Source organism: Prionailurus viverrinus, chromosome D2 (assembly GCF_022837055.1).
Source record: "Prionailurus viverrinus isolate Anna chromosome D2, UM_Priviv_1.0, whole genome shotgun sequence".
NCBI lineage: Eukaryota > Metazoa > Chordata > Mammalia > Carnivora > Felidae > Prionailurus > Prionailurus viverrinus.
The window spans coordinates 80,678,797-80,706,614 of record NC_062571.1 but is presented as its reverse complement, the minus strand read 5'-3'; the positions used below and the strand labels follow the sequence as shown (position 1 = coordinate 80,706,614).

The window sequence follows — 27,818 nt, the reverse complement described above, 5'->3', positions numbered from 1 at the left end:
TCTCCCAGTCTCTGTTTTCCAATATATTACAAAAATTGTGTAGGCTAAGTGATGATGTCCAAGTCCCTGCCGATTCTACTACGAGATAATCCTGGACTGTCCATTTTGAGTTCTGAGTTTTTATCACGGATTGTGCAGGGCGCTGCAGACAAACTTACACGGAGTGCCACGAGGAGGTGGGCCGTGTGTTTACCAGCTGCCGTGATGACTTCTGGGGGTGAGTTCAGAAGCTCACAGGGTTCGAGAGGTCCCGCAGCCGTATCTGAGGCGTAGCTGGGTGGGAGCCCCACAAAAGGCTTTGCGTGGCAAGGAACGGGAGCTCGGCCAAGGAGCGCTGGGCTGGGGATCGAGCCTGTGGTCCATAGCCTCGTGGCTGGGGCCCAGGAGACTCCGCGAGCCCCAAGGGCGCCCAACAGACATTTCATCCTTTCGGGCCTCGTCTTCGCGCCAGCAAAGTGCGGGAGGTGAGAGACCGACTGAAAGGCACGGGCCAGGCCAGCACGGGAAGCGCAGGGAAGCGGCGGCGGCCCAGAACAGTCGCGCCAAGGAGATTCGAGCAGCCTTTCGAACCTGTGGTGGGAGGCGGGGTCCCCGAAGCGCGGCAGTCTGGGGGGCGGGGCGGAGGCCGGGCGCACGGCGATTGGTGCCCAGCCCTCTGCCACCAGCCAATGGGCGGCGAGGGCGTCCCGGGGGGCGGGGCGGAAGCCGCGTCTTAAGCTCTGTGACGCGCCGCCGTTGCGCTGCCGCGCTGTCGACGCCGCCTGTCCCGTGCCTGGTTTGGAGGTGCTGCCAGGTATCCGCGCTGGCGCTCCGGGGCCGGGACTTGGGTCGAGACCGGGGCGCCCCACACGACGGCCGGCGAGGCGGCCGGCCTGCGAGGCTTCGGTCCGGGGTCCGGGGCTTGGGGTCTGGGGGTAACGGGCTCGGGACGCGCTGGGCCTCGGCCGGCGGGCAGGCTCCGCCTCTGCGGCCGTTTTACGTGGCCGGCGGCTGGCACCGCGGGGCAGGGGAGCAGTGGGCCGGAGCGCAGCCTCGGCGGGCAGGGACGTGGCGCATCCCGGCCCCGAGCGGCGGGCGGGCGGGCGGGCGCGCGCGAGGGAGGGAGGCAGGAGGCAGAGAGAGGCTGGGGATGTGGCACCTCCGCCTGCCAGAGCGGGCGGAGCCGGGCCGGCCCTCGGTCCTCCAGGCCAGCGGCCCCCGACTCCGCGCCGCGGACCCCCCACTCCCCGGCGTCTCTGCGCCTTGGCTGCGCACCTCCGGGTTTGCGAGAAGGAGGTGATGGGGCGCCGGCTCGTGGGGAACAGGCTCCGGACACCGCGGGTATCCTGGGTTCCCGAGGTCGACCAGAAGGGTGCCTTGTGGGTGCGGGGAAACTGCTCAGTAAACGGTGGCTTTTGTAATGGGGCGGGGGGCGCTGATGGAGACTCTGGAAAAGGGTTCGAATCCTTCCGGGCAGCGCCTGGGCCCTGCAGCCAACCTGCTTATCTCTCCCCTCCCCCAACGTCGTTTTCTTTCCAGCCTTTGTCTGAATAAAAAAATTGCAGAAGTAGAGGCTTATCTGCAGTAACGTGCAGATTCATTGGATGGTGTCAAGGGATTGGGGCCAACCGGGCTTTCGGCACGAAAAGTTTTATTCCTAGAGTTCCTTTGCCAGCAGAGCTGAGCATCAGTAAATTCTGGTTGAATTCAGTGGGGGCACTTGTTCTCAAGAACCTTTGATCCTCGCTTTTTTTTTTTTTTTTTTTTTTGTCACCGTAAACTCTTCTTGATTTCAGTTTTGTCTCTTTGATAAGGTGATCAAGGGAGAAAAGGAGTGGGTTTGAAAGGACTTAGCTTTAAGGAATTCCTAATCTTTAATTTTCTCAATTCTAAATCTCTCCGGGTTTGTAAGCGTTTCTGTCCGTAAACTGGTTCTCTCAGTTTGAACCGGGAAGTGTCCCTTCCGTGATCCAAATTCTTTACCTCACCTATTTTGAAAGAAACCATACACTTCTTTCATTAGAATATCCTGGTTTCATCTTCAGAGAATCTAGTTCCGGACTGTGAAAAAGATCCCAGTATGAAAGTAGAGTCTTTTTTATTTTTATTTTTTGGAAGCATCTTTAAAAGTTTTAATTCCAGTGTAGTTAAGATACAGTGTCCTGTTAATTTCAGGTGCACAATGTGGTGATTCAGCAGCTGCGTATATTATGCAGAGCTCATCGAGATAAACGTACTCTGAATCCTCTTCTGAAAGTTAGAATCTTCTAATAAAAGAAGATTTAAATAAAACTTACTGTTTTGGGTTTACAGTTTTTCTTGGGGTTGAAGATCAGTTTTACATCCCCTCCCCCCACCCCAAGACGGAGCATAACTTTAAGGTAAAACTTTGTAATAAAAATTCTTGAAAAGGCACTTTTTCCCCTCACGCTGTCTTATTTATATTCCCCCCTATACTCTGCCTCTGTTGCATTCACTTGTGTGCGTATTTTATGCCCTTTACTGAGTTCTGGAGGGCGGACTGACTCCTATATTTTAATATTGAGAGGAAGGCACCAGGTGTGGGAGGTGTGTGGAGGGTGTGGTGTGGCTGAACCAGTCCTTTTTCAGTAGTAATGCCCAAGGTGTTTGCCAGTGACGCACTTGAGTTGAATTTTAGCCAGATTATGTACAAAAAAAAAAAAAAAAAAAAAAACCAACCCTCAAACTTTTGTTGGCAGAACTTTTAAAAAAAGGACTGCATTTGTGAATGGTTACCTCAAGAAGAGTAAATATTTGACCAACATAGTAAAGCCAAATTTACTCCGCAAGTTTTTAGTGGCATTTTTTGGGTAGGTTTATTTTTTTATTTTTTTATTTTTTCAATATATGAAATTTATTGTCAAATTGGTTTCCATACAACACCCAGTGCTCATCCCAAAAGGTGCCCTCCTCCATGCCCATCACCCACCCTCCCCTTTAGTGGCTTTTTGATGAACTTCCACTGGTTTTTCTTTTAGCATGGTTAAAAACCCATAGTGCACTGCTGACTTAACTCTTCAAAATGCAGCCTTTTATGGAAATTCTGTTTTAGGTGTGTGTTGAGGCAGACAGGATGGATTAGATGGAAAGGAGTAATGATAGCTTGGAGAAAGACTGGGAGTTATGGAGATGACTGAAAACACTCTGTTAAAATTTTTGCTGTTAGTCGCAATGTGTTGTTTTCTCCAGCAGCTGACTGTGGGCCTTGGGTAAACGCATGACAACAGCCTGGACTGGTCACAGTTATACACGTTGCTTTGACTCTTGAAGGCCATTAAATCTCACGAAGTGAACTTTCTTTTTTCATTTAAAGTTTTAATTTAAATTCCAGTTAACATACGGTGTAATATCAGTTTCAGGCATACAGTTACCCAGTGCTCCTCACAAGTGCCCTCCTTCATCCCCATCACCCATTTAACCCATCTTCCCATCCACTCTGTTCATCAGTTTAATTCTCCATGGTTAAGAGTCTCTTTCTTGGTTTTCCTCTTTCCCCCCCTATGGTCCTTTGTTCTGTTCGTTAAGTTCCACATACGCGGGAAATCTTGTGTTTGTTGAAGTGATCTCTTGATGGAAAGATTATAGTTGCTCCTGGTGGTATCTTAGGGAATGCTGGCTTCCTCCTAGAGCTAGACTCAACTCAGGGATGGACGATTTTATCTGCCCTCTGGATGGCCTTGCTCTCTCTGCTGCCTTGACTTCTTCAGGAGTCCTACCTGTATTTAGGAATGACCTCATTCATTTGACAAAGAATCCTAGCGGAATGTCCAAACCTGGGCTGGATTCTGGGGATGCAAAGTGAGCTTTAAGACATGGTTACTGTTCGGGGCACCTGGGTGGCTCAGTCGGTTGAGCGTCCGACTTCAGCTCAGGTCATGATCTCACAGTTCGTGGGTTCGAGCCCTACACTGGGCTCGGAGCCTGCTTCGGGTTCTGTGTCTCCCTCTCTCTCTACCCCTCTCCCGCTCATGCTCTGTGTCTCTAAAAAATGAATAAATGAATAATAATAAAAAAAAGACATGGTGACTGTTCTTTTAAGGAGCCTACTGGGATTGTACTAGGGGGCCAGGCATGAAGACGAGTGTCCGAAAGTGTTAGGACCTGGGACAAAAACATGCAAGATTCCTGGGAGTCTTCGGGGGGGGGTCTTATGTTGTAAATTCTATGGGGGAGTGTGAAAAAAAGCTAATGGGTATAGTATTTATGCATACTACAGTTTTATACTGCAAAGTATAAAATTGCAGCTAGTTTTTCTTGTCATCTGTGTTTCTAATTTTTTATCAATAGAAAAAAAATTTCTTGGAAGTTTAAAAAATTTTTTTTTCACATTTATTCATTTTTTGAGAGTAAGAGAGCATAAATAAGCAGGAGGGGCAGAGAGAGAAGGGGGCACAGAATCAGGAGCAGGGCTCCAGGGTCTGAGCTGTCAGCACAGAGCCTGACGTGGGGCTCGAACTCATGGAGCACGAGATCGTGACCTGAGCTGAAGTCGGACACTTAACCAACTGAACCACCCAGGCGACACCCCCCCCCCCCCGCCGGCTTTTTTTGGGGAAATTTAAAAAAGAAATCATGGCAATGTTGATTTTTATATTGTAGAAATTGTCAAGTTCCATTATTGGATTTAAGGGAGGAAGGGAACCGAGTGGCCATTTATGCCAGGTTTGGCAGTTTAACATTATGTCATTTAATCCTCAGTAATGACCTTGAGCGGTTTCAACCTCATTTTACAAATGGGGAAATGAAGCTCAAGATAATCCAAAGGTCCTTTGAAGAGGCTCAGCTAGAATTTAAATCCTGGTCTCTAGACTCTGGACTTTCTGCTCTCCTCTCCTGGTTTTCTAATCCTTTTTGGAAGAGGAAATTACTGATACTGTCTATTTTTAAGCCCATCTTAAGTCTGTTCTAAGGTTTCTTGTGTAGTGCCAAGCATAGTAACTCGACCACAGAAGGTTCTTTAATAGAAATATGTTTACAGGATTCTGGTTACATCATCACACTTTCAACTGCAAGACTTTTTCCAGTTGAATATCCAGAGTTCATCTTTAAAAACCTTAAGGATGAGTATTAGCAATGTTTTGAATGTTACTGATTTGTCTGTGAGTTGTAGTTATTTTTTTAATAAGATTGTTTGAACTCTGCAGATAAACGGGTATTTTGTCCCATTTCTTTTGCAAAGTAGCTGAGTAAATAGTAGGAGACCATTGAATTTAGATAGTTTCAAAGATTCCTTTCACTTGCAATACTGCATCAACCTTTTAATGAACTTAAACAATTTTTTAAAAAGTTTTATTATTTTGAGAGAGCAGAGGAGGGACAGAGAGGGAGAGAGAGAGAGAATCCCAAGCAGGCTCTGCACCATCAGCACCCCTGACATGGGGCTTGAGCTCATAAACTGGGAGATCATGACCTAAGCCTTAACCAACTGAGCCACCCAGGCGACCCTTAATGAACTTAAAACATGCCTTAAAATGAACTTAAAACAGGAGCCTGGCTGGCTCAGTTTGTAGAACATGCGGTTGATATCAGAGTTGTGAGTTCAAGCCCCATGTTGGGTGTAGAGCTAACTTTAAAAAAAAATCATGCTAGTTAAGAGAGTTTTTAGTATTTTTTTTAAATACCTCACTTAGTTTAGTAGTGCCTCTTTGCCAGATTCTAGTCACAGAGCTGCAGACCTTGATAGCAAAATCATAGAGAATAGTTTTCATTTTAGTATTTGACCCTCTTCCCTACATACAAATGAAGTTTTAGACCTAATTTTTGTAATCCGGGCCGCACTTCCTAGGGGAAATGAACGCTACCTTTCTTTTAACCACAATCCATTTTTTTCAGAGCTTCTCAAACCTTTATTTTCCCCTTAGTTTTGTGCGTTGCCTAACCTTTCTAATGTGACAGCTTAGGCAGGAACTCAGCTTGATTTTTAATTTCTTTTTCTTTTTTTTTTATAAGTTTATTTTTATTTATTCTGAGAGAAAGCAAGCAGGTGAGGGACAGAGAGAGGGAGACAGAGAATCCCAAGCAGGCTCCGTGCTGTCAGTGCAGAGCCCAATGCAGGGCTCGAATTCACGAACTGTGAGATCATGACCTGAGTTGAAGCCGAGTCGGACGCCTAACTGACTGAGCCACCCAGGTGTCGCTAACTTTTTTTTCTGATTATAAATGTAGTAGTTGATGATCGTTAGAAAATATGGAAAGTACAGAATAGTAGAAAGATAACCACGGTGAACTTTTTTGTGCCTTTTTCAGGTAGTTTTTCCTTATATATGATCTTGAATGTTTTGTATATCCGTTTTTCTTCACTTAAACGTATCCTGAAACGTTCCTCCATGTCATACACTATAATTATTTTATTGATTTATTGATTTTGTTTATTTTTGAGAGAGAGGGGGACAGAGGGTCCCAAGCGGGCTCTGCGTTGACAGCAGAGAGCCTGATGGGGGCCTCGAACTCACAAACTGTGACATCATGACCTGAGTCGAAGTCAGACTCCTAACTGACTGAGCCACCCAGGTGCCCCTCACTATAATTATTTTAAATGACAGCACGTTGTTATGTATGTGATTATGTTGATCCGGTCTCAAATTATTGACCATCTTTTATCCATGAATGTAGCATCTTAGGAGTGAAATTACTGGTCTAAGAGGACAGACCTTCCAAGGCTATGATTGTGGCTATAATTCTTTTCAGATGGTGTTTCGTTTAAGTATTACCATGGAACGCCGTGTTTTCTTGCTGATTTGATCAAGTCAAAAATTGTGTTTTTTAGTGGTCAAATAGAACATTATTTCTTACTGAGTAGAGCATAAAGAGGCCAAGAAATAAAGTGGAGGGGGAGGAGGAGGAGGTTTTAAACTGCACAGTAGTATTTTGAAGAAGTTCTATCTCGTTTGCATCGCTAGACCCTGCATTTTTGTGAACTGCTATCTCCGGTCCGCTAGTTCCTATATAACTTTGTTATTGATACGTGCCTCTCTCAGATAAAACCTGGTGAAAGCTAGGGAGCTTCTCCTTAGGAAAATGCACTTATGCATACAACTCTGCATTTTATTTCAGGAGTTCTCGGATCCTCTGAGACCGTCGTTGGATCTCAGATCACAAATCTGCATTCTAATTTGAACTGTGGGAAGACAGGATAGTTGGTGAGTCCTGGCGTGCCGGATTTTGTTTAGTAATTGCAAATTCCTGACATACAGGATTTACCAGGTCGTGCCAAGCTGAAAGGGAAGCCAAGCTCCAAGTATTAAATTTTTGTCAGTCTGGCAGTTCAAGTGGAGTTCTGCGAGATTGTGTGATTTGACTTGTCATTCATGGAACTCTGTCTAAACATGAGTTAACTAGTCTTTTTAAAAAATAAATATAGACATACTAAGTATGCTTAGTATTTGGCAACTTTCTACTAGTCTTGAAATTATCTCTCTCTCTCTCTCTCTTTTTTTTTAATGTTTATTATTTTTGAGAAAGGGAGTAAGAGGGTACAAGCAGGAGAGGGAGAATCCCAAGCAGGCTCTACACTGTCCTGCAGAGTCCATTGCAGGGCTGGATCCCACGAACCATGAGATCATGACCTGAGCCCAAATCAAGACTGAGACGCTTAACTGACTGAGCCACCCAGGTGCCCCAGTCTTGAAATTATCTTTAACCCCCTGCCCAGACGTAGTTGCTATGCATTTTCTCCACGTTCCTTTTTCTTCCAAGCTTCTTCCATACCTCAATCTTTGCTTCATGGTTTATGATGACTATTAACGGTCCAGGTGGATACAGAGCGCTAAGGGAAGCTCTGTGGCGGGGCTGGCTTTAGGGCTGGTGGGGACAGATGAGGGGGCAGCCGCGACTCTGAAATCTATACATAGGTTGTGAGGAAATGTCAATTTGCTCAGTGATGTTTACATTTTGTTACTAAAACTCTTAGCTCCTTGTGGTTTGTTCTCTAGTTCCTGATTACCTTTTTCTCCTTTCAATACTTGCTTTTGTAGGGCAGGTTTTTGGGGATAAGTTTTATAGAAACACCCATCCTGGCAGAGTAGACTTTCTTTTGGGAATTGCCAGTTTTCATCTGTGTGTGTGTGTGTGTGTGTGTGTGTGTGTGTGTGTGTAAATAAATGCATATGATACGTATTTTATATAATTTATAAAGTATGTAATATATGACATGTAATATATGTTTTGATCAGTTCATCTTAACGTTAAAGCTATTCAAATGTTACTGTAAATTACCAAATGATTTTTTTTCCTGGTCTTTTTGCCTTTAACCTTTGTTTATGATACTTTTGTCCTTTGGAAATTGTAGATATTTGTGGCTCAGTAACAGATTTTACATTTTGTAGTTTCTGTCTTTGGTGTTATACTTAAAACACCCTTCCTTTCCCCCAGTAAATCACTTTTTCCTCTCTACACCTTTTTTCCTTTTGGATGGTCCCTATTATCTTTGTAGAAACCAAATTCTCTCTCAGTGTCTTCACTCCTTACATACAAGGACGGAGTCGGTACGCGAGGTATTTCGCAGTCCTTCCGTCACCTCCCCGTGACACGATGACTCCTGGGCAGGCTGCTTGCTTGTCTGATGTCTCCTTACTGGGGGTCTGTGTCCATCTGAAAGGATCCTGTCCCCACAGCAGTGCCTTTTTTAAAAACAATTAAAAAAATTGTTTTTCATGTTTATTTTTGAGAGAGAGGGACAGAGCTCAAGCAGGGGAGGGGCAGAGAGAGAGGGAGACACAGAATCTGAGGCAGGCTCCAGGCTCCAGGCTCCAGGCTCCAGGCTCCAGGCTCCGAGCCGTCAGCACAGAGTCTGGAGCAGGGCTCGAACTCCCAAACCTTGAGATCATGACCGGAGCCGAAGTCTGACATTTAACCGATGGAGCCACCCAGGCGCCCCGTAGCAGTGCCTGTATAATCGTGGCTGAGTCCACAAGACCCGGTCCCATCTCCTTAGCCCCTGTGCTGTGCAGCCTTGCCTGAGGCCCCCAGAGTGAGTTCCTTGTCCTTGACGTACCCTCAGCACGGATGACTTAGAAAAAGTATGTGTGTTTATGAAAGAACTCTCAAGTGGCACAGAAGAGTGTCAGTAAAAGCCTCTGACCTCCCATTCATAGTTTTTTCGATTTTCTTAGTGTTCTCCCGGAGTCCTTGCGCGTAGTACTTTGTGCCCATCCTGCCGTAGCGCTTGTCAGGTTTTACTCTAAATGGTTTTTAAATTGTGATTTAAAAAAAAAAATGTTTATTTTTGAGAGAAAGCGTGCGAGAAGGGGAGGGGCAGAGATGGAGGGGGACACAGGATCTGAGGCAGGCTCAGTGCTGACAGCAGAGACCCCGATGTGGGGGCTCGAACCCACGAACCGTGAGATCATGGCCCGAACTGAAATCGGGAGGGGCCGCTCAACCGCCTGAGCCACCCAGGCGCCCCTCGCTCGTTGTCTTGATGCTTTGGTGGACTGTGGCAGATGCCCCGTGTGGGATGAGCCCACACACGTGGACTCTGGGAAGATCCTTATTCTTACTGCCTTCTCTTCTCCTCGGACAGGTGGGTGGTATTCCTCCCTGAAAGGCACGATGTTTTCCAAACTAGCTCATTTGCAGACGATTTCTGTGCTTCGTCGCGGAGTTCATTCCTCAGTGGCTTCTGCTACGTCTGTTGCGACTAAAAAGACAATCCAGGGCCCTCCATCTTCTGATTACATTTTTGAGCGAGAATCTAAATATGGTGCACACAACTATCATCCTTTACCTGTAGCCCTGGAGAGAGGAAAAGGTACATTTTGAATCAATCCCCCCGTCCCTTTTGCTCGAAACCTTTTGTAAAAATTGCTTTTAAATTTTCTCAGTATACGTTCTCCCAGATGCATTTAATTTCTATATTACAGGTCTAGTTAATTCAACATTTATTGAGTGCTTGCTGTATTAGGTATGGAGGGGAATACAAGATGAACTTCATTATTCAGTCTTTGTCACGATGGACCTTGCCAGGAGGGACTGTAAGATACATAAGCAAAGTACTCGACCGTTGCTATTGTTTTTGTCCTTTAACTTTTAATTTGGCACAACTTTAGGCTTAAAAGTTGCAGCAGCCGTGCAAAGAATTTTCTTTTACTCTTCAGCCAGATTTCTCGAGTGCTAACATTTTACCACCTTTGCTTTATCTTCTCTTTCTCTTCACACACAACTGCGTTTTTTTCCTGAACTGAGAGGAAGTTGCAGACACGTGATGCCTCTTGATACGTAAATACTTTGTGTGTCTCTCCTGAGCTACAGAACTTTCTCTTACATAACAATAGTGTAACTATCAAGACTGGGAAGTTAACACTGAAACAACCCCATTTTCTCATCTACAGACCTGATTCAGATTTCATTTGTTGTCCGGTAGGCAAAGGAAAATCTCCAGTCATGGGTTATATTTAGTTTTCAGGTCTGTTTAGTTTTCCTTAATCCAGAACGGTCTCAGTCTTTGTCCTCTTGACCTTGGTATTCTTGAAGAGTACAGGCCAATAGTGTTGTAGAACGAACCTCAGTTTGGAGTTGGCTGGCAAGGTAGGGTCTGCCAGCCTCCCTCACTGCGAAGTTAATATTTTTCCCTTTTAAATATCTTGTGGGGACATGACTTGAGACTCTGCAAAGTTTCACTCACACTTTTGGCATCCGCTAATTATTCTCTGCCTGAATAAAGGATTACTGATAGTTGCCAAATGGTGATTTAATCCACATTTTGAAATAACAGCCCTAACCTAATAAAACCAAAATTTATTACTTAGGTTTGGGCCAGAAGATGATGTATGAATATTAAACATTTTTATCATTTGCTGTATTTTATTTGGGACCAGCACTGTGATCTAGATTTTGAGCAAAATCTAGATTACAAATTTGGAAACGGTTTGGTGTATAAAAATATTCTTGGAGTAGCAGATTGTGGATTCTGGAATCTGAGTGCCTGGGGTCAAGTCCTGGTTCCATGTGTGCAGCTTGGGCTAGTTCCATATCGAAGTGTCTCTTCCCACATGTTTGTACTGTAGCGTGGTAACACTCTCATGGGGTGGTTTTTTTTTTAAATAGGTTCTTTCTTTCTTTCTTTCTTTCTTTCTTTCTTTCTCTAATGAGAATGTACAAAGACGACTAACACAGTACATCGAATACATGGTAAAAGTTAGCTGGTAAGCCACGTGATATGTTTTAATATCTATAGTCAAGCTAAAAAAATTTTTTACAAAATGTACATAACTTAAAATTTATCATTTTATTTATTTGTTTGTTTAGTGTTTATTTTAGAGAGAGAGAGAGGGAGAGAATGAGTCGGGGAGGGGCAGAGAGAGAGAGAGAGAGAGAGAGGGAGACACAGAGTCTGAAGCAGGCTTCAGGCTCTGAGCTGTCAGCACAGAGCCCGACGAGGGGCTTGAACTCAAGAACCGTGAGATCACAACCTGAACTGAAGTCGGATGCTTAACTGACTGAGCCACCCAGGTGCCTCTGAGATATTTTAGTTTGTTTTTTTTTTTTTAAAGTTTATCTGTTTTGGGAGAGAGCATGAGTGGGGGAGAGGCAGAGAGAGAATCTCAAGCAGGCTCTGCATTGTCAGTGCAGAGCCTGATGTGGGGCTTGAAACCACAAACCACGAGATCATGACCTGAGCCGAAATCAAGAGTTGGACGCTTAACCGACTGAGCCACCTAGGCGCCCCTTGTATATCTTTTTTCGAGAGATGTCTATTCACGTTCTTTGCCCGTTTTTGAATTGGGTTGTCAGATACTAGATCCTTCTCAGTTAGATGTATGATTTGAAAATCTATATTCCCATTCTTTTGGTGGTTACAGTCAACTAATCATGATTTTTAGGTCACGTATAACTTCTGCCTTTAAATTCCAAACCCCAGGGGCGCCTGGGTGGCGCAGTCGGTTAAGCGTCCGACTTCAGCCAGGTCACGATCTCACGGTCCGTGAGTTCGAGCCCCGCGTCAGGCTCTGGAGTGATGGCTCGGAGCCTGGAGCCTGTTTCCGATTCTGTGTCTCCCTCTCTCTCTGCCCCTCCCCCGTTCATGCTCTGTCTCTCTCTGTCCCAAAAATAAATAAAACGTTGAAAAAAAAATTAAAAAAAAAAAAAATCCAAACCCCAGTTTTCTAGGATTAAAGATTTCGCTCTACCGTTTATAGACCGTTTCATGTTAATGGTGTTCCTGTTAAATGTGTAGTTTCAAGTTGGACAGATAAAATGTAATTCCTTGTAAACCAGATTATTTATAACCAACCTTACTATGCATGAGCTAAACCCTGCTTTAACAACCATTCTGAATTAAGTAGAGGTTCATGTATTCAGAAGGCTTGCCAGCGATCTTAATCTTTGAACTTCCTGCAACTTAGTGGTTTTCTAAAATAACTTTTTATATATTTAGGTATTTACGTATGGGATGTAGAAGGCAGAAAATATTTTGACTTCCTGAGTGCTTACAGTGCTGTCAACCAAGGGCATTGCCATCCAAAGATTGTGAATGCCCTGAAAAGTCAAGCAGACAAACTGACCTTAACATCTAGGGCTTTCTATAATAACGTACTTGGTGAATACGAAGAGTATGTTACGAAACTTTTCAACTACCACAAAGTTCTTCCCATGAATACAGGTAAAATATTTTTTTTTCATTAAATATCCAAGGATATGATCTTACTACTTTTTTGATAATTTAAGATACATTTTTTTAAACTGAAAATTTTTCTTCTTGATAGGAGTGGAGGCTGGAGAGACTGCTTGCAAACTTGCTCGTAGATGGGGCTATACTGTTAAGGGTATTCCAAAATACAAGGCAAAGGTGGTTTTTGCAGGTATGTGATATTCAGCATTAACCTCTGTGATGTCGACATACGATGCTTTTACTGTTTTAATTTACTGATAGAATATTTGTCATGTGTTTGCCTCATCCATGATATACTATCTGCTGAATGTTTCATAAAAATTGAGAGTTTTTTCTCTTTTGGGATTATTTCCAAGTATTTCCACATAAATGGGATTTTTCTCCCTAACTACCTACTCCTCACTCCCTAATATGAATGACTATATGATTTATTTCTCCTCTGCTTATCTGAATATTTTCTTTTTCTTTTTTTATTTATTTTATTTTGTTTTTTTTTTTTTGAGAGAGAGAGAGAGCGCGTGTTGGGGAGGAGCACAGAGAGAGGGAAACACAGAATCCAAAGCAGGCTCTAGGCTCTGAGCACAGAGCCCGACCCAGGGCTCAGGCCCACAAACCGTGAGATCGTGACCTGGGCCAAAGTCAGATGCTTAACCAACTGAGCCTCCCAGGTGCCCCATGCTTATCTGATCTTTTCATAGCAGTTTTCTCATTAATTAGATGGTCTTACTGGTAGGGCATTTTTGTCGGGTTGTTGAGGTTGGGTTACGTTAGAGAGGAGCCTTGTCCTAGGTGCGGCACGAAGTCTGAATCTTAGTATTTGATGTACTGTTGTATCATGTTCTCAGAAGCTGGTGGAAGAGAGGACTGGAGTTGCCTTGGCTATATTTCTGGGAATGGTTGAGAGGAATGGCTTGAGTACTGAATACCAATTCAGATGATGTAATCTGACCCTCCTCTTCTCCAACCCCCACCTTGTGTTGGCATCTTATTTGTTTGTTTAGATTTTACTTCTATTTTTGGACGTACAAAAAGGTACACGTAATTAATGTATACAACTTGATGAGCTTGGAGACAGGTGTATGCCCATGAGACCGTCACCCACGATCTATGCCGTCAACCTTTCCATCACCTCCAAAGGTTTCCTTTTGCCTGCTTTTGTATTATTGTTGTTGTTGTTAATGTTTATTTTATTTTTGAGAGAAACAGACACAGCGTGAGCGGGGGAGGGGCAGAGAGAGAGGGAGACACAGAATCCGAAGCAGGTTCCAGCCTCTGAGCTGTCAGCACAGAGCACGACATGGGGCTCGGACTCAGGAACTGAGAGATCATGACTTGAACTGAAGTCAGACGCTTAACAGACTGAGCCACCCAGGTGCCCCTGCCTACTTTTTATTATTACTAGTTTTACTTTTTGCTCATTTTTTTAATTGAAGTATAATTAATATACAGTGTTATAGTAGTTACATTAGTATAATATAATGATTCAACAATTCTATACGTTATTCAGTGCTCATCACAATAAGTGTACTCTTGATCCCCTTTATCTATTTCACCTATCCCCCCACCCACCTCCTCTCTAGTAACCACTGGTTTGTCCTCTGTAGGATTGTTTTTAAGGGTTTGATTTTAATTTTTAAAAACATAAAGTGTGGATAAATTTGTCATTGCAGATGGTCAAAGTTCATTCTATGGTAGTTGAAATCGTTAAATATTCTGATGGGTAGGTGTAGTTGGTATTTAGGGGTGACATTACTATTTCCAAAGAAGAAAAACTCTTTGCTCAGCTCTGTGACTTGCCATTTGGAAATCTTGTGCCTTAGTTGTAGGGCAGCGTAACTGTTTCTTGCAAACAACAATGGCATTCCTGGTGATTTTCATTCTTAACAGACTGTATCAGTCTCTATCATATTAGCAAAAAGTACAAAGGTGTTTTTACCCGAGCACTGAAAGCAACTGGTGAGTCAGTAGGGGTAGAGAAACAAAGAAGACCGTCCCTAACTGGAAGTCCCTTGCACCTGCAGAGTGAGTCACAGAGGAGACTCCTGAGGTTGAGTGGAGGAGAGCAGATAGGCTCCTGGTCTGACTGGTGCCTTTTATCCCCCCCCCCCCCCCCCCCCCACTATTTATTTGTTTTAGAGAGAGAGAGAGAGACAAAGTGCAAGCAGAGGAGGGGCAGAGAGAGAGGGAGACAGAATCCGAAGCAACCTCCAGGCTCCGAGCTGTCAGCACAGAGCCCGACGCAGGGCTCGAGCTCGTGAACTACGAGATCGTGACCTGAGCCAAAGTCGGCTACCCAACCGACTGAGCCACCCAGGTGCCCCTGGTGCCTTTTCTCTTCAACAAGCTTGGTCAGTCTGTGTGCCATTGGTGGTGGACAAGTAGAGTGGGGATCACTTGTAGGTGAGAGAGCCTTTGCAGGAGTCATGTTTAGAGATGCTTTGAAGCCAAAATACAGTAGTTCAGTACTGGGTTAAATTGAGTTGGTGCTGGCACAGGTGGCAGAAAGATATTAAAACAAAACAAAAACGGGGGTGTCTGGGTGGTTCAGTCAGTTGAGCATCCGACTTTGACTGGGGTCATGATCTCTTGGTTCATGAGTTCGAATCAGCTTTGGATCCTCTGTCCCCGCCATGTCTCTGCCCCTTCCCCGCTTACGCAGACTCTCTCTCAAAAATAAATAAAACATTAAAAAAAAAGAACCCCCAAACCTCGCTGTCATTCTACATTGTTTCTTTCCTAGCTTGAATTTAACCCAGTTTAACTTATCTCATGCATTTGCTTTACTCTGGTTCAGGTTATGCTGTTTCTTCCCTCCTGGCATTTGTGTAAGCTCCTTGAGGGCAGGAAGCTTGCCACTCATGGTGACCACTCTATCATGGTGAACAGTGCCTGACCTATATAGTAGGGCCTCAAAGTTATTAATGAAATAAATTAATGGGTAAAAAGATGTTCCTGCAAAGGCTGACGTTAGTCATTTAGCACATAAAAGATTCTAATACCAAGGAAGGCAAAATTGAAAGTGTTTAGATTGCCTGAAGATGTTTTCTGCAAATGAAATTTAAAATTCATTCTGGAGTATTGGGTGTTTAACAGGGATGTACTAATTCTCCATAGGGGATATTGTTTTTCTCCTATCACTAGCATAAATGCACTGAGTCTAGAAAAACACGTATTGAATGCCTCAGTTGTTAGGGTTTGGGATTCTTGGAAGAAAAGACAAGTGTTTATCCTTGGGGTCTATACATTGCAGTCTGGAGATGAGTAGAGGAGTGCCTGAAGTAGCAATTGCAAGGCCAGACCTGGGTGGTCATGTGCATGTGAACCGTGGTGTTTAATATCAGGTTTATTTTAACAAAGGAAAGCTCACTGGAGGCTCTCTAAAGCAAACCCTCATTTTTTTTAACAAATCAAACTTCTTAAGGCATTTTGGGGGGAAGTGCTTATTGAACTTGGGCGTTTGAAATCATCTCTATTTATTTCTCCTTTTCAGCTGGAAACTTTTGGGGCAGAACACTGTCTGCTATCTCCAGTTCCACAGACCCAACCAGTTACGAAGGTTTTGGACCATTTATGCCGGGGTTTGAAATCATTCCGTATAATGATCTGCCTGCTCTTGAGGTACTTCCCCAGCATCGTAGCGCTTTAGCGCAGACTAAGTAGGAATTACAGTTGTTGGATGTATGAATCAAAATAGGTATCTGACTGCAGTGAACATCTGACTTAAGTTGAGCCCGGGTTGCAGACCTGTCTCTGTAATGACCAGTTAGTTTCCAACATGGAGAAGTTGGGTGCCATGGTCTTATCCTGAGAACCAGCTAACTGCTGTTTGTATCCTGCATGAGTACCTTGGGTAGTATGTGTTTAATTACTTCATTAGGTAAGATTACTCAGTTTTCAGCTAGCTGCTTCAAATTATGAGTGGAGGGACGCCTGGCTGGCTTAGTGGCCGGAGCATGCAACTCTTGACCTTGGGGTTGTGAGTTTGAGCCCCACGTTGGGTGTATAGATTATTTGCAATTAAGAAAAAAAACAAATAAAATTATGAGTAGATGACTTGTAAAGTAAAAAGATTCACTGGAATATTTGAAACTAATATCTTTAATCTTTAAAACTAATTCACTGAAATTACTATAAAAACTAATGTCTTAATTTTATACAGTTAAAACTAATATCAGAAAATAGAAGGTAGAGTAGCTTAAAGCTGAAGTATTTGGAGCTTTTGGTAATTGAACGTCAGAAATGTGAGTACTTTGAAGTCAGAATATAAGTTAGTGTCAAACTTTAATTTGCATACTTAACGTAAAAATATATGCAGCCTGTGTTTTCAGATTTCCAAATAGGCTAAAAAGGAAGTTACTAAAGCGTATTCATATTTTTTTGTAGCGTGTTCTTCAGGATCCAAACGTTGCCGCGTTCATGGTAGAACCAATTCAGGGTGAGGCGGGCGTCGTGGTTCCCGATCCCGGCTACATGATGGGCGTGCGAGAGCTCTGCACCCGCCACCAGGTTGTGTATCCTGCACCTGCCTGCCTGGCTCAGGGCTGGGCCGGTAGGGGAGAAGTAAAGGTGGCATCCCCTTTCCACTAAGGGGAGACCTCATTCTGAAGCCCTCTAGTACGCCCTATCAGCAGCCTGCCCAGAAGCTGACTTTTTACTGGTTCTGGCCACTGGCCAACCCGGGGCCCAGGCAGAGCTGCAGACTTCCTGGCACCAACTGTGGTTCCTTCCCTCCACGCTAGCAGCTTGTGCTCATCCCCGGACCCTTGGTTGTGTCCCTCTCCTCCTCTTCCCACCACGCTAGTATGGATTTAAGAAGGAAATATTTAATTAATAAGTGTTTGGAATAAGCAAGTGAGTTTATTTTTTCCCAGAGGGTAGTTCTGTCCCCCTCTCCCCCAAAGTGCTCACTTTCTACTGTGCGGAACAGCAGAACGGGCCCTTGGGGAGAGTGGCCTGACACAGGAGATGATTGCTTATCTACAGGATGTTCACAGGATGGTGTTGAAATTATGTCGGTAATTAAAAAGATGTTCACGTATCCGAGGGAATGTCTGAATGACAGATTTGTGTGGGGAAAGGTAGGAGGTCACTATCTTCCCTATGGAAACAAAACTGATAATTAATGTATTATGTTGTTTTCCAATAGGTTCTGTTTATTGCTGATGAGATACAGACAGGATTGGCCAGAACTGGTAGGTGGCTGGCTGTCGATCATGACAATGTCAGACCTGATGTAGTCCTTCTTGGAAAGGCACTTTCCGGCGGCTTATACCCTGTAAGTTGTATGCTCAGCCCCTTGTTCTGTTCCCTACTCTCATGAAATCTGCCCTGAAGATATTTTTACCTCAGCTGGTGGTGACAATAATGCCTTTCCCTTGGTTTGTTACACTCCCGGTGCTCTAGGTCACCTGGCACACACATAGAAACATTTCGGAGGCCACAGGGTTGACCCACTTAGTTAAGTTCCACTGCAGAATTGAGTGTGCGTGGCAATTTGCTACGGTCTTTCTTTTGGGTAGAAACATTTTACCCCAAAAGTCCTCCTGGAGACCCCTGAGGTTTTTTTTCCATTGTTCAGAAATCTAGCGTGACTAATTGTGTAAAACCGTGACTGGTTAATGTAGAGGTTGGAAAAAATGAAGGTTTGGTTGTAGTTTTGTCCTTGGGTTTGCGGTTCAGGGCCGGTAACTGGTCCTGGGTTAAAGGTAAAGGGCTCTGAACACAGTGCAGCACATTGTTTTTTAAGCAGTGAAACCAAGCCTTTTACCTTGAAAGTGGAAAGAATTCTAAAATACATTGTTGCAGAAACCGCTTTCCTCTTGGTTCCCAAATGCTCTGCTTCTGTGCCCTCGAAGTGCCATGACGTGCTTACACTGTGTTTCGGGTATTGCCAGTTTGTCGCTGGTAGTTACGAGGAAAGAAGCGTAACTCTTGTTTGGGGAAGCTTTCTGTCCAATTTGGTACGTGCTTCATAAACACTTGTGTTCCTGCTCTGCTGCGAATAGGAATGGTTAGTCTGAGAAATGATTTGGTTGGTACCGAATTCTCTCTCTCTCAGGTGTCGGCGGTGTTGTGTGACGACGAGGTGATGCTGACCATTAAACCGGGGGAGCACGGGTCAACCTACGGTGGCAATCCACTAGGCTGCCGCGTGGCCATCGCGGCCCTGGAGGTGAGGGCTGATCCCGCCGTGTGGTATCCATTTGTGGAGGTCGTGTTGAAGTGGCCTGTTGGTGTAATGAGACATACACAAGATGGCCGAGTATTCTAGAACATGGGGTGCAGAGGAAGGACTTTAGGGGCAAGGCGCTCGGTAATTTAACCTTGGTCTAGTAGATGAGGATACTCTGGGGGTTTCTGAGTTGCAGTCACCTGGGGCTTTGGGCCCATAGGCCCTGGGTGGCTCACAGAGCTCTCACCCTATGACCAGCCCTAGCCTGCAAGGCACTGACTGATTGATTGATTGATTGATTGATTGTAGATTTGAACACTTTTACACTTCTTCCTTAGGTGCCTACTACAGGTGTAAAATTATGTGATCTCTAAGGATGGAATTTAAGGGAAAAAACAAAAGGAAACTATTGTAGTTTAAAAATTAAAGTTAACTTAGTCAATTGACTTATTCAACTAATAAGAAAAGATATCAGTCAGTTGCATTAAACAAATTTTAATTCTTATTATTTTGTCATACAATCAGATGGATGGATTCGTGACTAAAGCAAGGCTCTATCTGAGCTTGTAAATGTTTAATTAGATATTAAACCAGTATAGGCTTTGGAAAACAGAAATGAAAGTTAAGTTACTCTAGTCTTTATCTGATCATGCTCTTCCTTTGCTTATAGTCCATGTTCTCTACTAAAGAACAACATAAAACAAGGTAGTCTTAGCATTTGTGTAATTCCTCTTTAAACACAGGTTTTGGAAGAAGAAAACCTTGCTGAAAATGCAGAAAAAATGGGTATCATCCTGAGGAATGAGCTCATGAAGCTGCCGTCTGATATTGTAACTGCTGTCAGGGGAAAAGGATTATTAAATGCTATTGTTATTCGAGAAACCAAAGGTACGGACACAAACGTTTTACTCAAGATGTCATTTTCATGGGAAGAAAGAAAACACATATTTTGTCTGGTTGTTGGGTTCCCCTGTTTGAAATTGTTGACTAGGTCTGTTAGACAGAGTATCACCTGATTTATATTAGTGGTCTTTGGAAATGGAGCCCTTTCCTACAGGAAGGATTTAACTACTTGGACCTATTTTTGTTCTGTTATGTCATTTGTTATTCTGCCCTAGGTTAGGTCGGCAATACTTGTAGATTTCCAGTTACTTTCTGTTAGTCTGTACCCAGCACTTTCCTGGAGGGTTTCCTCTTTGCTATCCACCCCCTTCCCCACACTACCTTTACGGTAGCAGGAGCAGCAGTAATAACCTTGATGATGACGGTGATCACTTAACTGAGTGTGTGCTGCTGTTTCATTTGTAATAGCCCTCAAAAGCTCCTTGTCGGATTTTCCTGTGCTCACCCTTCCTTTTTTTTAAAAAAATTTTTTTTTTCAACGTTTATTTATTTTTGGGACTGAGAGAGACAGAGCATGAACGGGGGAGGGGCAGAGAGAGAGGGAGACACAGAATCGGAAACAGGCTCCAGGCTCTGAGCCATCAGCCCAGAGCCCGACGCGGGGCTCGAACTCACGGACCGCGAGATCGTAACCTGGCTGAAGTCGGACGCTTAACCGACTGCGCCACCCAGGCGCCCCTCATCCTTCCTTTTAAAGCAGCGATTCCAGCCCTGGCAACACTTTAGAATCACCTGAGGAACTTTTTAAAGAGTTAATTCAAACTTGCCTCACCCTGGAGATTCTGATTTGACGGGTCTGGGGTGGTGCCCAGGCATTGGCAATGCCTTTTTCCATGATTCTGATGTGCAGCCGGGGTTGAGCGTCGTGCCATAACAGGGTGAGAGTCTCCTTCCACGAGCTCAGGAAGCAGATCCGGTTTAGGAATGTGTCGTGTTCACTGGGATTGGGGTATTGGTCATTCTATGCCAGTTTCCTTCTGCATCCGACCCAAATTCTTTTTGCATCGGTTCCTCATAATTAATACAACAGCCTTTAGCACATAATTTTGCTTGGTCTTTTTATTTTTGAAAAACCAACAAAAACTGTATGTCTAATCATACTGTTCAAACCTAGTTATGCACTTGCTGAAAAATAACTTCATTTTTAAGGATAAGGGCAAAGCAAGTTTGCACCACCAACCGTCTTTCTTTAGTAGGCTCTGAGTGTTGTATCCTGCCAGGCAAAGTGTTAACCATCCATGCGTCCTGCAAGGGAGTGTTACACATTTGTCTTTGATCAGCATGCATGTTGGGCCATTTTTCTTTAGATTGTGATGCTTGGAAAGTGTGTCTGCGACTTCGAGATAATGGACTTCTGGCCAAGCCAACCCACGGCGACATCATCAGGTTTGCACCCCCGCTTGTGATCAAGGAGGATGAAATTCAGGAGTCCGTGGAAATCATTAACAAGACCATCCTGTCTTTCTGAGGGTGGTGACTGTTTCCAGTGCTGCCCGGAGCCAGCTAGAGACGGCGGTTCCTGTAAGTCCCGTAGCTTTCCTGTGCTTCGCGTGGGCACAGTCCACTCCCCAGTGTCCAAGGACTTTTTTTTTAAATACACTTTGTTTTTTTCAGTTCATGCATAATAGAATGACATTTATAAACACGCAGTTTGCTATGTAACATGACTAAGAGAATGTAATGGCATCTATATTCGATTCAGTTTCTCTGTGTGTGTGCTTTCTAAGATGAAACACATCTACTTGTATATAGAGAGCCTTTTAATCAAGCCCTTCGGTATAATTTATATGTTTTTATAATTTCTTTACTGACACAAATGTTTTGTATTTGAAAAAGTTATATGGGGTGTTACGTGGAAGACTTGCTTAACCTTAAAAAGTTAAATTATAATCATTAAGTTTTAGGAAGCCTTGGTGGTTAAGCTTATATAAGATACTGGATTTAAGGAAACTTCATATTGGCCAACATCAAGATGTACCCTGTGAATGTCATTTTTAACTAAGAATTCATGTTTAACATTCCCAAATTATGTTTTAAGTGATATGATTTGTAAAAAAAAAAAAAAAAAAAATATTTTCAGTTTTTCTTCAGCTTTAAAGTAAAGCTTATATTTAAAGTGTCTGTAGCGTGATCAGTGTGCTGTTCCTGATTACCCAATGCTTTTAAGCTCCTTGAGAATGTTCTTCCCTTGCTTTATTTTGTGTATTTTCTAAGAACATTTCAGCTTCTTTGGTGATATCTAGAAACAGAAATTATTAAAAGAAAGTCTTTTGTTATACTCCCTTTTCCTCTCTCAAAATGATTGTTTTTCCTGTGCTTATGTGCTGGTATTTACTATTTTTATTAAAGGATCCTTATTAAGCATGGTATTACAGAACTTTTTTTTCCTTTATTCTTTTTTTTTTTCCCCCTTGAATATAGTATTTTGGATACTTTCTATGTCTGTAATTATAAGTTTATTTCATTTTGTGACGATTCGTGGATATATTATAATCTCATATTGGGGAACATTCGGATGGTTCACAATTGTTCACTCTCTAAACAAAACTCGTTGCGATTGCTTTATGTTTATACAGTTGGTGTTTTTGTAGTAGGTCTCTCGAGGTGGATTGCTGGGTCAAAGGGAATGAACTTTTATTTTCATGTTGTTGTTTTTTTTTTTTTACAGTTTTATAATTTTTAAGTAATCTCTAACCCAATGTGAGGTCGAACCTACAACCCTGAGATTGAGAGTCACACGTGCTACCAACTGAGCCAGCCAGGCGCCCTGGGGATGAACTTCTATTAAAAAAACAAACAAACACAAAAAAACCCAAATTACATTTATGTTTTTTTTGAGAGACAGAGAGAGCACGAGTGGGGAAGGGGCAGAGAGAGAGAGGCAGACACAGAATCCGAAGCAGGCTGCAGGCTCTGAGCTGTTAGCACAGAGCCCGACGCGGGGCTTGAACCCATGAACCGTGAGATCGTGACCTGAGCCAAAGTCAGATGCTTACCCGACTGAGCCACCCAGGTGTCCCTAAACTTTTAAATGCAATAGTGCCACGTGGCTCCCTGCCACCCCCAGGTTCCCATAGTGCCATGGGAGTTCGTGACTGAATGTGTGAGCGGTTAAGGGAGAGTCGGCTCTTGCCACAATGGCAGGGCTTACTGGTCTGGGTAGGGGTTTCTGATTTACATACTTGTAGGGACTAGACAGGTCTGTCTGTATGGCACTGGAGTGTGAGGTTCCTCCTAAAACGTTCAGAGGCTGCCCGTTCTTTATCCCTGGTTTGGACTACAGGACCGACTGTTTCTGGTGCTGGTCCCAGTTTCCCAGTCTTCCCGCCTGGCCTCCCGGAGCCCCCTGCTAGCAGCCTCCAGATGTCCTTGTGGCTGCACTAGAATCCCCAGGGCCGCCGGAATCTCTGGGATGGCGCCAAAGCATCAGTAAGTGTAAAGCTCCCCGAGAGGATTCTGCGTGCAGTCAAGGTTGAGAAACCTGGCTCGGGGGTCTTACTAACATGCGGATCCTAACTCGGTGTGAGTGGTACCTGGGAGCTCCCAGTCCGTGCCGATGTGGATGATCCTGTCCAGAGTCCATTTGATCTGCGTTCAGCAGTTCTCACCCATCCGAGAAGCCCTGAAGGCTAGGTGAATTTAACAAACCAACAAGCTTCCTGCTAAATTCTTTGCAGGCTTTTAGAGTTTGAGAAATGACCCTGTAGGAAAGCACGGGCTGCTCTCGGGGCAATTAGAACCCCCGGTGCAAGAAGGTGGGAATGTTGGAGAGTATGCAATTCCCGGCAAGGGGTTGGGGCTTTATCTGGCGTCCGTGGAGGAAGGGAGGGCAGCCGAGAAGTGGCATGATGCCAAGCATGTTAGGAAACCCTGCCAGGTGGAACGGTGCAGACCGGTTCGCCCAGTGCACGCATACTGGTTCGCTAGTCGCATCTGGGGCCGTGGGGGTGTGGAGTGTGGGGAACAAGGCAGGACGACCCATTCGCTTACTTCACTTTATAATCTGTGCAGTGGGGAGCCTGGTAAGGGGGAGCCCAGGCAGTGGGGAGGCAGAGGCTTTAGAAAGAGCTATTGTCTTGTCTTTCGAATCTCACTGTCCCCATCTGAGGAAGTGGGACAGCCCCTACCTTTCAGGAGAGGTCTGAGTATTAAAAGCAATAGGGCAGGTGAAGTCCTGACCTACTCCATCACTAAGTGAGTTGCCAACCTACGAGGTACGGATGTTGCCTAGGGCATGTGATCACAGGGGTACCTCTGGGACTCCTCTGAGTCTCCCTGAGAGCCAGGAAACCTCTAGATGAGGGTGCTGGCCGGATGGGGTAGAGTTGATAGAGCTGTGTGCCCTGAAGGGGAGGAGCCGGCCTAAGGCAGAAGCCGCGGGGAGTGCGGGATGCCCAGGTACAGGCCCTGAGCTGGAATCGCCCAAGGAAGGGTAATCCAGGTGATCTGCCCTTGCAGTGGTCGCACACCGGGTGCTCATTGGCCAGATCTGTCATAACAAAGTACCCCAGACTGTCTTCAATGGCAGAAGTATACTTTACAATCCTGGAGCCTAAAGTCTGAGGTCAAGGTGTCTGCAGGGTTGGTTTCTTCTGGGGCCCCTCTCACACCTCTCTCACTCCTGTGTGTGTCCTAAACCCTCTCCTCTGTGTGTGTCCTAAATCGTCTTCTTATAGAGACACCAGTCACTCTGGGTCAGGGCCCACTCTAATGACCTCATGCTCACTCAGTTACCACTTTAAAGACCTGGTCTCCAAATAGTCACGTTACAAAGTTCTGGGGGTGAGGGCTTCCACATACTAATCTGGCGGGAGGGATACAACTCAACCCCTAAGAAACCCCAACAATGATTTGTTCTTTGGATTTTGACTTCCGAGGGCACCTGATCTAGATTTATCATCGTGCATGTAAGAAAATAGAGATTGGGATGAGACACCTGATTTCCCTAGGATAGTACTGAGATCACAGTGCATTTGAGGCAGTAGGAATTTCAAGTTCCCAGCCTCTTCCCTACAAGTGAGGGATATACCACGTGGGGGCCACTTGTAGGTTTAGACCTGTGCTTTTCTTTTTTATTTCTTTTTCTTTTTTTTATTTTTTTCAACATTTATTTATTTTTGAGACAGAGAGAGACAGAGCATGAACAGGGGAGGGGCAGAGAGAGAGGGAGACACAGAATCGGAAACAGGCTGCAGGCTCTGAGCGGTCAGCACAGAGCCTGACGCGGGACTCGAACTCACGGGCCGTGAGATCATGACCTGAGCCGAAGTCGGACGCTCAACCGACCGAGCCACCCAGGCGCCCCTAGACCTGTGCTTTTCAATGCTGGCTGCATAATAGAGTCACACTTGGTGTGCTTAAAAAATGAATTTCAACATCCAGGCTCCACCTCAGATCAATTGCCTCGGAATCTCTGGGGATAGGGTCTGGGTGTCTGTATGTCAATTGCCCCTCCCTTCATTTGGGGGTTTCTAACGTGCAGCCTTTGCAAAGTGGGTATTGGATGTAGACGTATGATGGGTATTGAGTACGCATGCAGGTGTCATTCACTCAACGTACCCCGCCAGGCACAGAATTGCACCGGGGTCATTGGTGAAAGAGAAGGACTTCGTGGGCTTTTTAGTCAGTACATTTATTTGAAAAATACTTAGTACCACTTGGCTAGCCCCAGAGGAGAGGCAGTGGTTCAGAGATAGCATTTATTAAACAGTATGTGTGAAGCGCTATCACAAATGTGTTTTACACCTGGTACGATCATTCCCCTTTCACAGATGAGGAAACTAAGTCCGAGGGCAAAGAAACTTGCCTTGTAGTATTTAAAATAATTGGTGGAGGCCTGGAGGCCTGGGTGGGCTGGGCTAGGCTTCTGTGGGGAGGGAGGGGGTGGTCCCAGGTGCCCCAGGGACTGGGGGGTTGGGGGACAGACTGCCTCCACCTGTCTAAGGAGTGGTTGAATGGCCCCGAGTGTGTGTAAAAGCATTTCAATTTGTTTCTAACTTGCGAAATGATTCTCAAAAGTACCAGCAGGAGCCATTCAAATGAGTAATATATACAAAAAAGCAGCCTAGTCCACTTAGGAAAAACTCTTTAAAATCTATTTCAGGACTTTACTGTTTCGCGCATGTATAATGGCTCCGAGGAATCTTATTAGCGCTCAGCCTTCATTTTGATTAACTTGCAAATGAGATCTTTTCCCCCTACGCACCACCGGTCCAGTCCGCAAATCGTTAATGAAATATCTGAGCTAATGTGGCTTGTTAATTTGCATCACAATATCAAGTGCAGAGCAGATGGTGGCCAAAGATAAGTGGGGGGAGGGCAGAACTGGACTCAAAGCAGCCTGTTCCGCGGGACTATGTATGGCTCTGGCGGCTGCGGGAATGGGCCCCCGGAGGGCCTGGGTGACTTCTGACCTTGGTGGCCTCTCAGGCCGGTGGGGTAGATGGAAAGTGAAAGATGCTAACTAGGAGAATTAACCAGCCCCCAGTCTCCCCTACCTTCCCTTTTATCACCAAGCGCTTTCACTTAGTGGCTCCTGAGTGCCAAACCCCATTATTATTAATGATCTGGAAGTCGATCCCTCCTGGGAGTGACTGGAAAAGAAATATGCAAATAGCATACAGAGCTGCAGGACTTGGCCAGGGTGACCTGGTTGCGGGAACCTGGCTGAGGGTCTGCTTCTGCCCCAGGAGCTGTAGAGCCATGGAGGGTCTCCTCCTGATCTCTTAGAACACAGACCCAGGGGAGGAGAGAGGACTGCCCAAGGCACACAGCCAGTGTGGCAGGCCTGGGATGGGAGACTGGCGATGGTCTCCTGGTTTCCCAAACTGTGGGACGTGGGAGGGGGTTGTGGATGCGCTGTCTGCTTTGCTCTTCCCTCTGTGGCCTTTGGGAAGTCACTGCCTGTCTGTCCTTTATGCAGTGAGGGGTCGAATGAAGCCAGAATTTTTTAAGTTTATTTTTTGAGAGAGAGAGAGAGCACTAGTGGGAAAGGGGCAGAGAGAGAGAGAGAGAGAGAGAGAGAGGGAGAGAGAGGATCCCAAGCAGGCTCTGCACTGTCACCGCAGAGCCCAACGTGGGGCTTGAACTCACGAAACGTGAGATCATGACCTGAGCCGAAATCGAGAGTTGGGTGCTTAACCAACTGAGCCACCCAGGAGCCCCAAGCCAGTATTTCTTAAAGCGTGGCTCTGGCTGAGTTGGTCTCTAGAGGGAGGCCCAGGAGCGACTTGGGTGAGCCTGAGCCCCCAACCACTGGGCTCTCAGCCCACCTTGTGAGCCCGCAGAGGAGCCAGGGGCTGAGACCCACCCCACCCCCGCAGAAGGTTTCAAATAGGGACGGCCAGAAAACGGCCACTGAAGTTTGTGAGGCTCACATTCCGTCTGGGATTTTTAGACTCTCTTGTGACTTAGTTATTCCTCTAAATCAGCCCCTTGGACATGGTTGGTGTTGCGGGACTTTTTTGCCTCAATACCCGGGATTCGTTGTCTCACTGCTTTGAAGAATGAAGACGTGGACATAAAACGAGCAGTAGGCAAAAGTTTATTAGAGTATCCGATCGGAAAGGGAGAACGGTAGGAAAGTTCTCTTTACGGAGAGGGCGCATTCGAAGGTGACGGCCCCCAGACTATAGGCAAGGTCCTAGCCTCACTGACTTGATAACCTAGGGGTCCATTCCTGAGTGGCTCGTTTCCATTGCAGGAGGGGTGGTCTATGGCCATATCATTCCTTGTGGGTCCTATGTTTTATGGTTTACTACATCCTTTTAGTTAGGTGTTTTATCAAATTCCTGAGGGAATCCTGAGGGGGAGTAGGTGGTGTTACGTCCTTTTTTTTTTTTTTTTTTAAATTTTCTTTTTTTACGTTTATTTATTTTTGAGAGACAGAGCACAAGCCGGGGAGGGGCAGAGAGAGAGAGGGAGACACAGAATCCAAAGCAGGCTCCCAGGGTCCGAGCTGTCAGCACAGAGCCCATTGCGGGGCTCTAACTCACAAACGGTACGATCATGACCTGAGCCCAAGTTGGACGCTTAACCGACGGAGCCACCCAGGTACCACATTCTTAAGAGGAACCTTGCACGGCAAGGGAGTTGGCTGTGGTCAGATGCTCCCAAACATTGTTCCAAAATGTGTGT

General features: G+C 45.1%; 1 protein-coding gene across 1 annotated transcript; it reads left to right on the top strand.

Moving 5' to 3' along the window:
* The first annotated feature begins 705 nt into the window (after positions 1-705).
* OAT (ornithine aminotransferase) lies at positions 706-22,043 on the top strand. The gene is made up of 11 exons (XM_047825944.1): positions 706-793; positions 7,054-7,139; positions 9,521-9,748; positions 12,374-12,598; positions 12,702-12,797; positions 16,098-16,225; positions 16,991-17,113; positions 17,754-17,882; positions 18,666-18,779; positions 19,523-19,667; positions 20,990-22,043. The coding sequence occupies exons 3-11, from the start codon at positions 9,550-9,552 to the stop codon at positions 21,148-21,150; spliced, it is 1,320 nt and encodes a 439-aa protein (XP_047681900.1). The 5' UTR covers positions 706-793; positions 7,054-7,139; positions 9,521-9,549; the 3' UTR covers positions 21,151-22,043.
* The last annotated feature ends 5,775 nt before the right edge of the window (positions 22,044-27,818 follow it).